This window comes from Pan paniscus, chromosome X (genome assembly GCF_029289425.2).
Source record: "Pan paniscus chromosome X, NHGRI_mPanPan1-v2.0_pri, whole genome shotgun sequence".
Lineage (NCBI taxonomy): Eukaryota > Metazoa > Chordata > Mammalia > Primates > Hominidae > Pan > Pan paniscus.
The window spans coordinates 18580821-18598540 of NC_073272.2; the positions used below are offsets into that span (position 1 = coordinate 18580821).

At 45.5% G+C, this 17720-nt stretch overlaps 1 protein-coding gene across 1 annotated transcript in view; it reads left to right on the top strand.

Moving 5' to 3' along the window:
• The first annotated feature begins 1136 nt into the window (after positions 1-1136).
• The window catches only part of TXLNG (taxilin gamma), a 56106-nt gene continuing 39522 nt past the window's right edge, over positions 1137-17720 (top strand). The window contains exon 1 of the mRNA XM_034950426.4: positions 1137-1356. Coding sequence (XP_034806317.1) covers positions 1156-1356 — 201 coding nt within the window. The 5' untranslated portion in view covers positions 1137-1155. The remainder of the gene's footprint in view (positions 1357-17720) is intronic.

A 17720-nucleotide genomic window follows, 5' to 3' on the forward strand; every position in this document is an offset into this window, starting at 1 on the left:
AGTGCAGTGGCGCGATCTCGGCTCACCGCAACCTCCGCCTCCCGGGTTCAAGCGATTCTCCTGCCTCAGTCTCCCGAGTAACTGGGACTACAGGCGCGCACCACTATGCCCGTCTAATTTTTGTATTTTTAGTAGAGACGGAGTTTCACTGTGTTGGCCAGGCTGGTCTGGAACTCCTGACCTTGTGATCCACCCGCCTCGGTCCCCCAAGGTGTTGGCATTACAGGCGTGAGCCACCGCGCCCGGCCTCATAATGAATTATTTAAGACAATATATCAGGATTTCATGATGGTCTGTACCTTTCAGAAGCTCGGCCATTGGAGATCTGGTTCCATCAGATGGAAATAGGGAATATTCCTGAGGAAAACTCCCCTCTCCCCCCCAACATCATATCAAGAAAAAAAAAATTCGGTTCAGCAAACCGAGTTTGTTGAAAAAATTTAGGTAATGAAACGAGTAAATGGGGTGGGAGAAAGCAGGATACATTCAACATGAATGAAGTGCCAAGTAAGTGTGCAGAAGCCGGGGCGGTTCAACGAAGGTGAATAGAATGCGGCACCTATCCCGCGGGAGCTCGGGACAAGTAAACCGTGGTAACAACTCTGGTGGAGGGGCAGGGCTCGGGGCAGGTGCCCGAGCACGAAACTTCAAATTCTAAGAGCCAGTACACCTTCCGTCTTGAAAGTCGCGAAGTATTTTCCCTTATCCCCAAATCATTCACGCCCAATTCCTAAGAACGGCAACAAAAACAAAAACACAAGAATGTGTCGCCGATCGTGCTCCTTCTCAAACACGGGGATATTTCTAAACTTTCCGCGAAAGATCATAACGAGTACCTTCCTATAGCCAGACACCGCCCCCAGAAACCGCAAGTCCCACTAGGATGCACACGAAGCACACTGGGTGCAGCACTCTCCCCTTTTCAGAACGCCGCTTTATGTCCCAATCCCGATCCGAGCCTGCGAGCTGTGGCCGCACGCCCTGCTGGGACTTGTAGTCCACTCCCGAGTCCCATTCCCGATCCGCGCAGACTCACACGGCCTCTATCTGCCCTTCGGTCTTGCTGAAGCCCAGCCCAGTATTCAATGCTCCCCACCCCCATCTCGCTCCGTCCCCTCGGGGGCCAACCTCCTCCGGTCACGTGGGAAGTCTCACATGCGGCGACTGGTCGTGGGGGCTCGGGGGCGGGGCGAAAGGCCCTGCGAGATTCTGTGCCCCTTGTCGGGCCGCTTGTTTGGCTGCTGCCGTCACCTCATGGCGACGCGGGTAGAGGAGGCAGCGCGGGGAAGAAGCGGCGGCGCCGAAGAGGCGACTGAGGCCGGACGGGGCGGACGGCGACGCAGCCCGCGGCAGAAGGTCAGTCAGGGGGACGCCCTCGTTGTTGTCGGGCCCGGGGGATGTTTGGGCTCCCTTTTTCAGGGTCCACCTCTTCTCTCTCCCTGGTTACCTATAGCCACGGGACGAACATCCGGTCTTCTTCCCTCCCGGGGGTGACGACAGTGGGAGCAGGTGGGGGGGGGGTGGGACCGCGATGGATGGGGTGGGAAGGGACGACGGTTGGGGTTTGGCGGCGCGCGGCGGGGAAGCCGGGAGGGAGGGCAGGGGGCGCACGCGGTTCTAAGGGAGAAGGGGTGCGAGGCGGGGGTGCGCCAGGTGTGACAGCCACGTGCGGCCAGCACCGCGGGGATCCGGGCGCCAGGCGTTCCTTCTCCCAGTCACCGCCGTCACCGTGCTCCCGGCGCTGAGCGCCGCCGTCCGGGGGCTCGCTGGGGTCGTGGGCTCGCCCTCCTGGCGTCGGGCAGGTGCGCAGGGCGCGCTGCGGGGTGCCCCCGGGCTGCTCAGGCTAGGCTGTTGCGCAGTAAGATAACCGCGCGGGAGCCGGGGTGTGCTTGGCCCCCCTTCCCCCGCCCCCCTGCGCTCCCCGCCACTGCGCGGGCGGGCAGGCGAGCGGGTGAGTGTCGCAGGGCCGGTGCGAGCGGGACGCTCGGCCCCCGGGACCTAGACCCCGGGGCTCCGAGGGCTTGGCTGCACGTGGGGCCGGGGATGGATGGGGAGGCGATGCTGGAGGACCTCGGTCCTGCAGAATTGGGATATCGCATGATAGCTGGTCCTCCCAGTCCTATTTACCACCCTCCTCTTTTTTCCCCTCTTTTTTTTCTTTCATTTATTATTTTTTTAATTTGATGAGTGGAAACTTGAATGCCTTCCCGACCCTGGCCTTGGGTCTTTCTTAATCTGGGAAACAGGCCGGACTGTTCCCCTTGCCTTACTTGACTCACGTCAAGGAGTTTTCAGTCCCTCCCTAGATACAGGAAAATTGAGACCTCTTTCAGAACGGGACAATTCCACTTGTTCTGGAGCTCAGTGGGTGGAGTTTGAAAAAGATTGCACAACGAACGGGGTACAGGGTTTTCGGGGCCCTGGAATGGATAATTGCGGGGACTGAGACTGGGAAGGTGGGAACCCCATCTCTTTTTTTCCTTGCAGGTGAACATACTGAAACGTTCGACTTGTTGGATATCTTGCTTGATCACCGAGGGCTATTTAATATTACTTAATTACGTATTTGAACACTCTTAACTCCTGTATGAAATTACGAAATAATATTTTTCTAATGCAATTCACAAACTTCAAATGGGAGAACAAAGGTCCAGTTTACGTCTGAGCAGAGTGTTAAGAATTAGCTTTTTGGGGCCTGTTTCTAAGGTCAGGTATTTTCATGTTTCTGCATGACAGTGTTACTACTTCTCAATTACCTCTCTTTCTTTCTCTCCCTCTCTTTGTATTCTAAAAGAAAGATCCAGTGCTTGCAGGACTGAAAAAGAAGCTGTGGACCAATGTCCTGTAAGGGATTCAACACCATCACTTTGGACACTTCACTTATTCCCTAAGGGTGGAGTGCCAATCTCAGTGTTTGATTTCGTAGGTTCCCCAGGGGAGGAGGACTCTAATAAAAAGCCACTGCAATTGAGGATATAAGTTCCCTTTTATGACACTGGGATAAGGACAAAAAGTCGTTGAATTAGGAACTGAGGTTTAATCAACTAGCATTTAAAATAACCAAGATAGGAGGTAATGACCCTTTGAGGTGCAGAGCTCTGGTTAACAGCTGGATAGGAATAGTCATGTGTGTGTCTACTCATTTTTGTTTATGTACCTCATACTCCATTCTTCTTTGCTTATGCTCTTCTGAGCATCTTTTTCTTTTTGATTTCTAACTGACAGTGACGGCATTCAAATACATGGTAAAACATTAATCTTTGAATTTTCATTTAACAAATTGGGTGAATTATCTTGTGTTTGCAAAAATCGTTTTTAAGCCAGCTATGGTGGCATGCACCTGTAGTACCACCTAGTCGGGAGACTGAAGCAGGAGGCTAGCCTGGGCCGCAGAGTGACACCCTGTCTCTTAAAAAAACAAACAAACTTGTTGTGTTTTTTTTTTTTTTTTTTGAGTCAGAGTCTTGCTCTGTTACCCAGGCTGCAGTGCAGTGATGCGATCTTGGCTCACTGCATCTTCCACCTCCTGGGTTCCAGCGATTCTCGTGCCTCAGCCTCCTGAGTAGCTGGGATTACAGATGTGTGCTACCACGCCCAGCTAATTTTTATATTTTTAGTAGAAACAGGGTTTCGCCATGTTGGCCAGGCTGGTCTTGAACTCCTGGCCTCAGGTAAGCCACCCACCTTGGCCTTCCAAAGTGGCGGGATTACAGGCATGAGCCACTGCAACTGGCCAAAAATTTTTTTAAAAATCATTTTTACATTACTTCATTGTGTCCCTTAATTTTAAAATTTCTTTTGGGTCACTGACTTGAAAAAATATTTCTTAATTCCAGCTTAACTTCTATCCTTTTTTTCAGGAAGCAGAAATGTTTAATGAATTGAGTTTTTTGAAAATATTGAAAGAATTAAAAGAAAAGTGAGTGTTTTGTCATTATCTAGTTACATTATGGGACCTGAAGTGAGGAACAATTGGAGATGGGCTTTTTTGGTTCCTGGTTGCTTTAACCATCTGCCTAGTCACTCGCGACCTGCTCAGTTAATTGTGGCATTGTTTCATAACTACATCCATTTGAATGGTCTCTTGAGGTAACCTTTTGCTTCTAAAGGTAATGTTACAGTACATTACTAGGGGTCTCTTCAGGAATTTTCTAAAACTGTGCTGATAGTAGCCACTAGTGACATGTAGCTAAATTTGTTAACTAAAATTAAAATTAAAAATTTTTTTCTTCAGTTATACTAACCAAGTTTCAGGTATTCAGTAGCCAGTGTGGCTAGTGGCTACTGTATTAGAGCAGATCTAGAATATTTTCATCATTGCATAAAAATTTTATCAGCATTGGTCTAAAAAGATGAGTACACAATATCTAGTATGTCAGGCATTTTTTAGAACATCAGGTTCATTCGTTTTACTTCCTAAATCCCTATGTAGAATTTGCTTTATAAGGTTGATTTAAAAAAAAATTAATAGACTTTTTTTGGGAATGGTTTTTAGTTTTACAGAAAAATTGAGTAGAAAGTACAGTTTCCATATACCCCCTCACACACACCCTTTCCCCCTATTATTATTATTATTTTTGAGATGGGGTTTCGCTCTTGTTGCCCAGGCTAGAGTGCAATGGCATGATCTTGGCTCACCACAACCTCCGCCTCCCGGGTTCAAGCAATTCTCCTGCCTCAGCCTCCCAAGTAGCTGGGATTACAGGCATGTGCCACCACGCCCGGCTAATTTTTTTTGTATTTTTAGTAGAGACGGGGTTTCTCCATGTTGGTCAGGCTAGTCTCAAACTCCTGACCTCAGGTGATCCGCCCGCCTCGGCCTCCCAAAGTGCTGAGGTTACAGGCGTGAGCCACTACGCCCGACCCTTATCCACTATTATTTACATCTTGCATTAGTGTGATACTTGTGTTAAAATTCATGAGCCAATATTGCTATATTATTATTGACTAAGTCCATAGTTTACGTTAGGGTTCACTCTGGTGCTATATATTCTATGCATTTTGACAAATGTGTAGTGACATGGATCCACGATTATAGTATCACACAGAAGAGTTTCACAGTCCTATAAATCCCTTGTGCTCTACCTATTCATCCCTCTCTCCCTTCCCCTAGACTACTGACAGCCACTGATTTTATTTTTTTTTAATTTTATTGAGTTGGGGGTCCTGCTATGTTGCCCAGGCTGGTCTTGAACTCCTAGGCTCAGGCGATCGTTCTGCCTTGGCCTCCCAAAGTGCTGGAATTATAAGTATGAGCCACCACACCTGGCCTGATCTTTTTACTGTCTCCATAGTTTTGCCTTTTCCAGTTGTCTAAGGTTGGTATTTTTTTTCTTTACTAGATTTTTGCTTGGGAATGTTAAAAATTATTTAACTACTATTAAACTAATTTTTAGGTCCATAAACCATGTGGAAGGATAATACAAGGTACCTAGGCCCAAATTAACAAAATCTTGCATTTACATAATGCCCTGTAGTTTTTATGGCACATTTGCACATACATTAACTCTTTCAGCACCAGTAAGATGCTGTGGAGAAGGCTGGGCAGCTTTCACTGCCCTCATTTGCTGATGACAAGCTGCTCAACGATGTTAACTCACTTGCCTAAGGGGTGAAGCTGAGTCTGGAACCCAATACTCTTTCATCTATACTACAGTAATGAGTAGTGTAGTACTGGGTAAATCTATGGATTTTGGAGTTGGGACTCCTGGCTTTCTGCCGCCCATAGCTCTGCAACCTTGGGCAAGTTTCTCAATCTTTCTAAGCTTCAGTTGCATCATCTGTAAAGAGGGGATAATGCTCATACCTACCACAGGGGATTACTGTGAAGAAGGAGTTGATGGGACACATTTGGCACAGTGTGGGATATGTAGAATTTTACATGGTTTGGAGGGGAGGACATATGGAAGAGATTAATTTCTCTTGCATTTAGGGTGCTAATTTTGTAAATCCATCTTCCAACCTTTATATTCTCTCCTCTTCCCAGAATCTCTCCGTGATAGACATAATGAGGAGAAATCAGGTCAGGGTTGGGCAAGAGTATGGGGGCAGGAAGAAGCCATTTCATTAATCTTGTTTTTCTCCCCATTTGCCAACTTGATGAACTTCCACTCTTCTGGTACAGAGATTAAGTAATGAGAAGTAAAGTGATCTTCTGCTTACACCATTGTTTTCTAATTGTATCACCAAGCTTTGGTAAATTTATTTTTTTCTTTTACTGGGATCAAATAGGACAAGCAGTAATGAGAACAAACCAGATACAGCATATTCTGCTATTCATGCCACATTTTCATATCATATTATGCCATATTTATTATGTTATTGGAATGTGTTTTATTTATTTATTTTTAATTTATTTTGTTTTTTTGAGATGGAGTCTTGTTCTGTAGCCCAGGCAGGAGTGCAATGGCGCAATCTCAGCTCACTGCAACCTCCACTTACCGGGTTCAAGTGATTCTCCTGCATCAGCCTCCCGAGTAGCTGAGATTACAGGCATGCGCCACCAGGCCTGGCTAATTTTTGTATTTTTAGTAGAGATGGGGTTTCACCATGTTGGCCAGGCTGGTCTTGAACTCCTGACCTCAAGTGATCCACCTGCCTTGGCCTCCCAAAGTGCTGGAATTACAGGCATGAGCCACCGCGCCCTGCCTGGAAGGTGTTTTATGTTATTTTGTGTGTTATTTATATTGGTCTTGCCTAGAGAAGTTTTGTTTAGGAAGGTATATATCAAATCCAAATGACATAAAACTGCTTTTGTGGGATTCTTCACAAGATTCACTATAATGGGCTTCTATTAAATAGATATGCTGTCACAGTTTTACACTTCTCAGAGTTATGTTTCAAAGGAAAGAAATTTTGAGACCTCAAATTTCATTTGTGTTTCATGCACTGTGTTAGTCACTTAAGGTGTGCATGCATTCTAATATCTCCTTAACTCTGCAAGGTAGGTGGTATCCCCAGGTATATAGATAAGGCATCTGAGTCTTAGTCAGAAACAAACTTGCTTGAATAATAGAGCCCACAGTTGGTGACGTTTGCTAGGGTTAGTGTATAGTTGTGTAATTGATAGTATGACAGATGTCTTCTAATGCCCAGGAAGTTTCTGCTTACCTCGTTAAGTTTTAACTTAATACCTCAAGAAATCTGTTTGCCTGTTCCTCCTCTTCCTGCTGCCCTCCCCCTAATTCCTCTTGTTTGGTTCTAATGTGATTATGAATAACTTTTAGTTAATATAACGGATGTGTCAGTATTTATAAAGTATGGGCCAGGCATGGTGGCTCATGCTTGTAATCCCAGTGCTTTGGGAGGCCGAGACGGGAGGACTGCTTGAGGCCAGGATTTTGAGACCAGCTTGGGCAACACAGGGAGACCCCGTCTCTATGAAGAATAAAAAACTTAGCTAGGCACATTGGTATGTGCCTGTAGTTCCAGCTACTTGGGAGGCTGAGGTGGAAGGATCACTTGAGTCCAGGAGGTCAAGGTTGCAGTGAGCCACGATTGGGCCACTGCTCTAGCCTGGGCAAGAGAGTGAGATCCTGTCTCTAAAAAATAATAATAATAATAAAAATAAAAAGTATAGGCCAGGCACAGTGGCTCATGCCTGTAATCCCAGCACTTTGGAAGGCCGAGGCAGGTGGATCACTTGAGGTCAGGAGTTCAAGACCAGCCTGGTCAACATGGTAAAACCCCATCTCTACTAAAAATACAAAAATTAGCTGGGCATGGTGATGCATGCCTGTAATCCCAGCTACTCGGGAGGCTGAGGCAGGAGAATCACTTGAACTTGGGAGGCGGATGTTGCTGTGAGCCAAGATCGTGCCATTATACTCCAGCCTGGGTGACATAGAGGGAGACTCCGTGTCAAAAAAAAAAAAAAGTATACAATAATATACAAATTTAATATCATATTCATCAACATTGAGATGGGACATTTCTAGAAGAGGGTAGAAATAGGTAAGGTGACCTTTAAGATCCATTAAGACCCTGGGAGTACATTTTTATGTTTGAATCTACCTCCTAGTTGAAATTCTGTTGGCACTTATAAATACTTACATTTTATTACTTGAAGGAAAAGATACATAAAATAACTGGTGTTTTCCTCCTATGCTATCAAAATAATTGTATTAGCATTTATTGCTTAGGGTGTTGATTTGCATTCTGTGTTGCATTTCCAAAACGTCCCTAGAATGACCTCTGTTATCTCCTACTTCCCACCTTATAGTCTGTCCTGAGTAATATTTACTGGCTACTTTTTTTTTTTTTCATGTTTCTTCTTTCCCTACTCTCAAGGTAGTAGAATGGTTTGGCAAGAAAGATGTGCCAGTAGCTTAGAAACTCATTTCTTTATGGGTCTTTTGGATTGCAAAATGGGCCATATTAAAAGTGAGAATGAATGCGTTTTGTAAAATATCTTTTTTTTTTTTTTTTTTTTTTTGAGACAGGATCTCCCTGTGTTGCCCAGGCTGGAGTGTAGTTAACGCTTATTGCAGCCTTGAACTCCTGGTCTCAAGTGATCTTCCTGCCTCAGCCTTCCTAGTAGCTAGGACTATAGGTGTGTGTGCCACCTTGTCTGGCTGTTTTTTTTCTTTTTTTTGAGAGACAGGGTCTTCCTATGTTACGCAGGCTGGTCTTAAACTCTTAGGCTCAAGCATGATTCTCCTGCCTTGGCCTCCCAAACTGCTGGGATTACAGGCGTGAGCCACTGCACGCAGCCTGTAAAATGTCTTCATTCAAATATTATAACAGTTCTGCTATGTGTCAGCAGTTTATATCTATCAGCAATTTATACCTATTATATCTACTTATGGCACTAAGAAGGTAAGTACTGTACATCTCAGTTTACAGATAAGGAAACTGACAGGTTGGCCTCCCTATGGCCACACAGGAGATGCTAAGTGGTATATCCAGAGTTTCGGCTCTTTGGGCTCCAAAGCCATTGTCCATATTTCGTATCTCTCATGTTAACATTTCCTCAGATAGTAAAGGTCACATAAGTGCCCCTAGTTGAAAGTGAGCAAAACATGCTGGTAGATAAAATAGTAATAGTAATAGTTTTTGCTAAACGAAGACAAATGATGAGGGATGGAGTTGGATGATTAGGGGATATCGAAAATTGATTGTAATTTGGGGACCAGAGGAGTTTTGAGCCTCTTAATATCTTTTGCTTCATTCACCTAGGCCCTAGGTTAACCTTGAGATTTATGATTTAGGAGGTATGCCATGCTACAACTTCCTGCAACAGTACCTCCAAGTGTAATTTGAATAAATTGAAAGGTAGAGAGTTTAGAGAGACTCTCTTTAACTTCTTGTAAATAAAGTTCATATAACCTGGTGTTAGCAAAGAGTTGAAGTGGTCTGGGGAAGTAAGACAAATAAAAAGAAGGCTTGATGTTTCAGAGGTGTATCAGGATTGGTCCATATGGAGCTAGGGAAGGATGACTTCATAAAATTGGGACAGGGATGTTCACTTAGGTAACCCATAAAAGTAAAGGACCATTTTACATCTAAGAGTCTGTGGCTTAAAGATGCTAGTTGTGTGACCCAGCCCCTGTCCTGTAAATAGATCAGGTCCAAGTATATTTCAGTGGCTTTGGGCATTAAAATCTTTGAATGTCCTGCTCTTTTGCTGCTGAAATAGGTACTTACACTAATACAAGTATCTTTCAGATTGCAGATATTCACTGAGTTACAGTTTTAGAACTAGAAGTGATTTTGCAAATCATGGAATACAGCATCCTTTATTTTTATAAAAGAATAATTTAGCTGGGCGCGGTGGCTCACACCTGTAATCCCAGCACTTTGGGAGGCAGAGGCAGGCGGATCACGAGGTCAGGAGATCGAGACCATCCTGGCTAAGATGGTGAAACCCCATCTCTACTAAAAATACAAAAAATTAGCCAGGCGTGGTGGCGGGCGCCTGTAGTCCCAGCTACTCGGGAGGCTGAGGCAGGAGAATGATGTGAACCCGGGAGGCGGAGGTTGCAGTGAGCCGAGATTGCGCCACTGCACTCCAGCCTGGGCGACAGAGCGAGACAGTGTCTCAAAAAAAAATAAAAATAATAATTTATTTTTATAAAAGAAATAGCCACAGAAGTTAAATGCAAAATTTAATGCAGTCATTAACATTCACTTATTAAAAGGCAAATGATGTACACAGTCTAATATAGATGTTACCAGTAAATGTACAATATTAGCACTTATACTGCTAGGTTATGAGACTAAAGAAGCTGTGTCCAAAGTAGACCTTTCCCGGATCCTTTTACTCATTCTTGGTTTCTTCCCCAGTGGGGGAGATCAGGTTCCCTCATCCCTTAGTTTAGCACTAGTCTGCCTCTCTTTTCTTGTCATTTACCTACTAATGGTTCTGTGTGTTCTTTGTGCTCTTACATGCTGTGACAGTTACTCTGGATCCTTTAGCTGCCTGCTCCCAGGTAGTAGTTAGGACAACTCCTAGAACTTACCATGCCTCCAATTTATGATCCCTCCTCAGAACTCCATCATTTCTCTGGCTTCATTTATTTAGTAATTTGTTTGGGTAACATGCCATACAGTTTGCCCATTTATAGTGTATAATTCAATTTTTTTTTTTTTTTGAGTCGGAGTTTCACTCTTGTTGCCCAAGCTGGAGTGCAGTGGTGCGATCTCGGCTCACTGCAACCTCTGCCTGCCGGGTTCAAACAGTTCTCCAGCCTCAGTCTCCCGAGTAGCTGGAATTACAGGCATGCGCCACTGTGCCCGGCTAATTTTTTGTATTTTTAGTAGAAACGGGGTTTCATCATGTTAGCCAAGATGGTCTTGAACTCCTGACCTCAGGTGATCCACCCACCTCAGCCTCCCAAAGTGCTGGCATTACAGGCGTGAGCCACCGTGCCCGGCCTCACTTTTTTTTAGTATGTATTCAGAGTTGTGTGACCGTCACTACACTTGTTCATTTTTATTATTTTTTATTAGAGACCGAGTTTTGCCATGTTGTCCAGGCTGGTCTCAAACTCCTGGGCTCGAGGGATCCTCCAGCCTTGGCTTCTCAAGGTGCTGGGATTACAGGCGTGAGCCACTGTGCCTGGCCGCACTTGTTTATTTTTAACATAACCTGGGAAGAGCATGCTCTTTAGAGAGTATGCTCTTTACAGAGAAAGACAAGGATTCAGTCTCTGCTTTCCTTTCCTAGGTTCCTGACCGTGGACATCGTACTTAAATTACCTTATCACTGAGGCTGCTTGTTTATCATACCTGCCTATAAGATAGTTCTGAGAATTAAATGAGGAAGTAGTCTATTAAATACTGTTACAGAGGCTTCTGAATGAGCCAGAGCAATGAAGGTCAAGGGAAAGTGTTTATACCAGTTGTCCCTCACCACCCATTTGGATTCCACTGATTGGCACATCTGTCACTTAACAAAAAGGGGGAAAGATGCCTATTTGTTAGGTGTAGTTGAATAAGAAGGAAGTGGCACTCTTCTCCCTGTTCTCCTCCCTGGTCCCAGGGCATATTCCCCAGAGGTGGATCTACCTGCTTATTGCTGCCAAGATGTGGACCCCTTTCTGGTCATGGTTTGACAGAGCTGGCCTTCTAGTCTCTCTATTCCTGCTCCCACCACAACCAGGACAGCAGTTCTCAAACTTCGGTTTGAGGATCTTTTTGTACACTTACACATTATTGACAGTCCCAAGGAGCTTTTGTTCTTGTGGGCTTCTTTACCTAATTTACCATATTAGAAATTCAATAAAAATTTTAACATTATTAATTCACTTAAAAAATGAAATGAGGCTGGGCGCGGTGGCTCATGTCTGTAATCCCAGCACTTTGGGAGACCGAGGTGGGTGGATCACCTGAGGTCAGGAGTTTGAGACCAGTGTGGCCAACACAGGGAAACCGTATCTCTACTAAAAATACAAAAATTAGCCAGACGTGGTGGCGCATGCCTGTAATCCCAGCTACTTGGGAGGCTGAGGCAGGAAAATCACTTGAACCCAGGAGTTGGAGGTTGCAGTGAGCCGAGATCATACCATTACACTCCAGCCTGGTCGACAGAGCAAGACTGTCTCAAAAAAAAAAAAAAGAAGAAGAAATGTTGTACTCTGGTTATCTATTGCTGTGTAACAGATCACCCCAAAACTTACTGACTTGGAACATTTGTGATCTCACAGTTTCGGGGTTTAGGAATCTGAGTGTGGCTTAGCCAGGTCCTTTGCTTTAGGGTTTGTCGAGGGCTGTAGTCACCTGAAGGCTTGACTGGGAAAGATCCACTTCCGAGCTCACTCTTGTGGCTGTTGGCAGGATTCAGTTCCTCGTGGGCTGTTGGACTGAGGCCTCAGTTCCTCATGAGCAGTTGGCCGGAGGCCTTCCTTGGTTTCTTGCCACATGGGTCTTTCTGTAAGCATCTCACAACATGGCAGCTGCTTCATCAGAGTGAGTAAGAGAGAGTGCCAGCATGAAAGAGAAGGAAGTTGCAGTCTTTTGTATCGTAATCATAGAAATGACATCTTCTCACTTTTGATAAATTCTCTCTTCATTAGAAGCCAGTCACTAGTTTCAGCCCACACTCAAGGGGAGGGGACCATTGGGAGCCATGGCAGAAGCTGCCATACATGTTAACATAAGTAACATTTAAAAAAAATTAAAAATAGCTGATTTTCCAAAATGTTACTGGAAAGAGTGGCATTCTTTCACATTTTTGCAGATCTCTATAATGAATGGCTTAATAGAAGACATCTGCTTCTGCATTCAATCTGTTGTAATATGCCCTTTCAGCCTAAGTATATGAAGAGAATGTGGCCTCACACATGTATGTAGTTGGAACAGGGAGGAGTATTGTAATAGTCTTTGTGGATAATTGTGGAAATCCTTTGATTCTGTTGGTCTGTCTTGCGTGTCAAATGGGTCTCTTTTCCCCATGTATCATTTTGTAATACCATCCATTAGTCATTTCGAAAATATTGGTTAACTGAATTGTGTTCATCTTCCAAACGTTGGTACGTTTTGGTATACTATATAAAAATTACATTTGTTAATCACCACTGATCTCATCAGAAAAGTCTTTTTAAGTATTGGGAAGCTGTTTAGCTCATGGTGGCAGATAATTTTCAAAAATTCTATTTTTTGCTTGAAAGCTCAAATTTTATCATTGGCAACAAGTACTGTTGTTTGCTTGCCTTGAAGTGGCAGGCTTTCTTCGTATATTTTGGAGAAAATGTCTGCCAAATACCCAGGTCTGAACAAACAACCATAGTTTGTCTATTTAAAACATGTTTCATAGAAAGAGCAGCAAGTTGGGTTCATAATTCAAACAGCTGCACTCGTGCTTTTTTCGAAGACCACCAGCATACTGTGGTGGACAGCAAAAGTTTTTTTTTTTTTTTTCCTTAGAGACAGGGTCTTGCTCTGTCGCCCAGGCTGGAATACAGTGGCATGATCATAGCTCACTGCAGCCTTGAACTCCTAGGCTCAAGCAAGCCTCCTGCTTCAGCCTCCCAAGTAGCTGGGACTACAGGAATGTGCCACCATACAAGGCTAATATTTTTATTTTTTGTGGAGACAGGTTCTCACTATGGCTGGTCTCCAACTCCTGGGCTCAAGTGATCCTACTGCCTTGGCCTCCCAGAGTGCTAGGATTACAGGTATGAGCCACTGCGCCCAGCCAGCATTTCCTTTTTTTTTTTTTTGAGACGGAGTTTCGCTCGTTTCCCAGGCTGGAGTGCAATGGCGCAATCTCAGCTCACCGCAACCGCTGCCTCCTGGGTTCAAGCGATTCTCCTGCCTCAGCCTCCCGAGTAGCTGGGATTACAGGCATGCGCCACCACGCCCGGCTAATTTTGTATTTTTAGTAGAGATGGGGTTTCTCCATGTTGGTCAGGGTGGTCTTGAACTCCCGACCTCAGGTGATCTGCGCACCTCGGCCTCCCAAAGTGCTGGGATTATAGGCATGAGCCACCACACCCGGCCGCATTTCCTTTTTAAGGTGGAATAATATTCTACCTTATATATTAACCACATTTTGTATATCCATTCATCTGGCGATGGATATTTGGGTATTCATCATGATTCTTAGCTTTAGATGTGGTTCTTTAGGACGTCCCCTTATAGAAGCATCGACCTCCATGCCAGGCTTAATAAATGTAGGTCTGAAATAATGGCTTCCTCCCCTCACTTCCTACTCTGCTCCCTAGTTTCTTTAGCTATACAATGGGGTAATGTTCCTACTGTCTTAGAATTGTAACACTGAACTAAATAATGTATTTAAAATGTCAGGCATTAGGCCGGGCATGGTGGCTCATGCCTGTAATCCCAGCACTTTGGGAGGCCAAGGCGGGCGGATCACGAGGTCAGGAGTTCGAGACCAGCCTGGCCAACATGGTGAAACCCCATCTCCACTAAAAATACAAAAATTAGCCGGGCATGGTGGCGGGCACCTGTAGTCCCAGCTACTCGGGAGGCTGAGGCAGGAGAATTGTTTGAACCCAGGAGGCGGAGGTTGCAGTGAACCGAGATCGCGCCACTGAACTCCAGCCTGGGTGACAGAGCGAGACTCTGTCTCAAAAAAATAAATAAGATGTCAGGCGTTTAGTAATGTTAGTTTTTTTATTCCTTTTTTTCACTCAGAACTTAGCCTTGAAGGTATTCTGTTAGCCATCTTGTGTGTTCCATTTATCTCACATAGTAAACTTAGATATTGACCATGTAATTCCACTTGGGAATAATTATCCATCATCAAATCTTTTTTTTTGAGATGGAGTCTCACTCTGTAGCCCAGGCTGGAGTGCAGTGGTATGATCTCGGCTCACTGCAACCACCGCCTCTGGAGTTCAAGCGATTCTCTTGCCTCAGCCTCCCGAGTAGCTGGGATCACAGGCATCCACCACCACGCCCGGCTAATTTGTGTATTTTTAGTAGAGACAGGGTTTTACCATGTTGGCTAGGCTGGTCTGAAACTCCTGACCTCAGGCGATCCACCCACCTTGGTCTCCCAAAGTCCTGGGATTACAGGCGTGAGCCACTATGCCCAGCCACTTTATTATTATTTTTAATTTTTTATTTTTTTGAGACAGGGTCTCACTCTGTCACCCAGGCTGGAGTGCAGTGGCACAGTCTCAGCTCGCTGCAGCCTCCACCTCCCAGGCTCAGGTGATCGTCCTGCCTCTGCCTCCCGATTAGTTGGGACTATACGTGTTCACCACCACACCTGGCAAATTTTTATTTAGAGGCGGAGTGTTGCTGTATTGCCCAGGCTGGTTTGGAACTGCTGGACTCAAACAATCTGCCCACCTCAGCCTCCCAAAGTGCTGGAATTACAGGCGTAAGCCACCGAGCCAGGCCTGGAGAGGAGGAAACTTTTTTTTTTTTTTTTTGAGATGGAGTCTCACTCTGTCGCCCAGGCTGGAGTGCAATTGCGTTATCTCAGCTCCCTGCAACCTCTGCCTCCCGGGTTTAAGCGATTCTCCTGTCTCAGCCTCCTGGGTAGCTGGGATTACAGGCGTGTGCTAACACATCTGGCCAAGAGGAGATACTTCTGAAAAATGCTTATTTGTTAGTGTATTTCCTGTGGAGCAGTTCTTGGCTTCAGCAACCTCAGACCTGATACGGTTTGGATCTTGTTCCCTCCAAATCTCATGTTATATTGTAATCCCAGTGATGGAGGTGGGGCCTGGTGGGAGGTGGGGCCTGGTGGGAGGTGATTGGATCATAGGGGCTCTCATGGCTTGGTGCCAACCATCCCCCTGATAGTGAGTTCTAGCGAGATCTGGTTTTTAAAAATGTGTGGTGCCCCTGACCCCTTAGCTCTCTTGCGTCTGCTCTCACTGTGTGGCACGCCTGCTCCTGTTTTGCCTTCCGTCATGAATAAGAGCTCCCTGGGCCTCGCCAGAAGCGATGCCAGCGCCATGCTTCCTGTACAGCCAACAGAACCGTGAGCCAGTTAAGCCTCTTTTCTTATAAATTACCCAGTCTCGGGCATTCTTTTTTTGTTTGTTTTTTGAGACGGAGTCTCACTCTGTCTCCCAGGCTGGAGTGCAGTGGTGCGATCTCAGCTGACTGCAACCTCCACCTCCCGGGTTCATGCAGTTCTCCTGCCTCAGCCTCCTGAGTAGCTGAGATTACAGGGACATGCCACCACACCTGGCTAATTTTTGTATTTTTAGTAGAGATGGGGTTTTACCATGTTGGCCAGGCTGGTCTCGAACTTCTGGCCTCAGGTGATCCGCCCGCCTCGGCCTCCCAAAGTGCTGGGATTACAGGCGTGGGTCACCGAGCTCGACCTCAGGCATTCTTTTATAGCAGTATGAGAATGGCCTAACACACCTCCCTTTCCATTACGCTTACCTGAAGTCTAGTCCCCAAAACATCCAGATAGTCAAGGACTTTCCCCTTTTACTCAGTGGTCAACTGATTTATTTAAAGGCAACCTACCTTTCTCCTAAAGATAGTGATTTCTTTAGCGTTATGATAGATTAATTCTCCAGCTAGTGGGGTTGGAGGGAAAGAGATTGGCTATTTTCTCTGCTTATAAATGAGTCTACAGTCGTTGGTGAGTTCTCCTGAAGCCCATGTCTTGCATGTATTTTATTCTTAATGTTAGTGTTGCCTGTGAACCGTGTGACAGTAATAAAAAGCCCGGGCTTTGAACAAAGCCAGACTCCCTGTGTTCAGATCTTGGCCTAACCGTTGCATAATCTTGGGCAAATAAGGGATACTTTTTATTAGTGATTTTTTTTTTCTTTCTTTCTTTTTTTTTTTTTTTTTTTGAGACGGAGTCTTGTCTGTCACCCAGACTGGAGTGCAGTGGTGCAATCTCGGTTCACCGCAACCTCTGCCTCCTGGGTTCACACGATTCTCCTGCCTCAGCCTCCCAAGTAGCTGGGATTACAGGCGTACACCACCACGCCTGGCTAATTTTTTGTGTGTTTTTAGTAGAGACAGGGTTTCACTCTGTTGGTCAGACTGGTCTCGAACTCCTGACCTCGTGATCTGCCCGCCTTGGCCTCCCAAAGTGCTGGGATTACAGGGGCGAGCCACCGCACCTGGCCTTTTTTTTTTTTTTTAGACACAGTCTTACTCTGTCACCCAGGCTGGAATGCAGTGGCACAATCTTGGCTCACTGCAGCCTCTGCCGCCCAGGTTCAAGCAATTCTCCTGACTGAGCCTCCCGAGTAGCTGGGATTACAAGCACACACCACCACGCCCAGCTAATTTTTGTATTTTTAGTAGAGGCGGGTTTCGCCATGTTGGCCAGGCTGGTCTTGAACTCCTGACCTCAGGTGATCCGTCCACCTCAGCCTCCCAAAGTGCACCCGGCCCCTTTTATTAGTGATTCTGACCGCTACTTATGTTAAATTGGCTTGGTCGCATTTCCCACTGGCATAGAGCAAGGCAAAGGGAAAAGATGACATGAAATAAGGTATGACCTCCTGCTGTGTTCAGATTCTGAGCTTGCGTTAGTAATGGAAAAGTGAGTAAGTATGATACTGTGATATCCAACCAAAATCTCAACTTAAAAGGTCTTTTTTAAAAAATAAAAGTAATACATTCATACAATAAAAAACAGTGCTTTCAGTTTTCTGCTCGGAGAAGGCCAAGATGCTTTTTTTTTTTTTTTTGAGACAGAGTTTTGCTCTTTTGCCCAGGTTGGAGTGCAGTGGCGCGATCGTGGCTCACTGCAGCCTCCGTCTCCCAGGTTCAAGCAATTCCCTGCCTCAGCCTCCCGAGTAGATGGGATTACAGGTACCTGC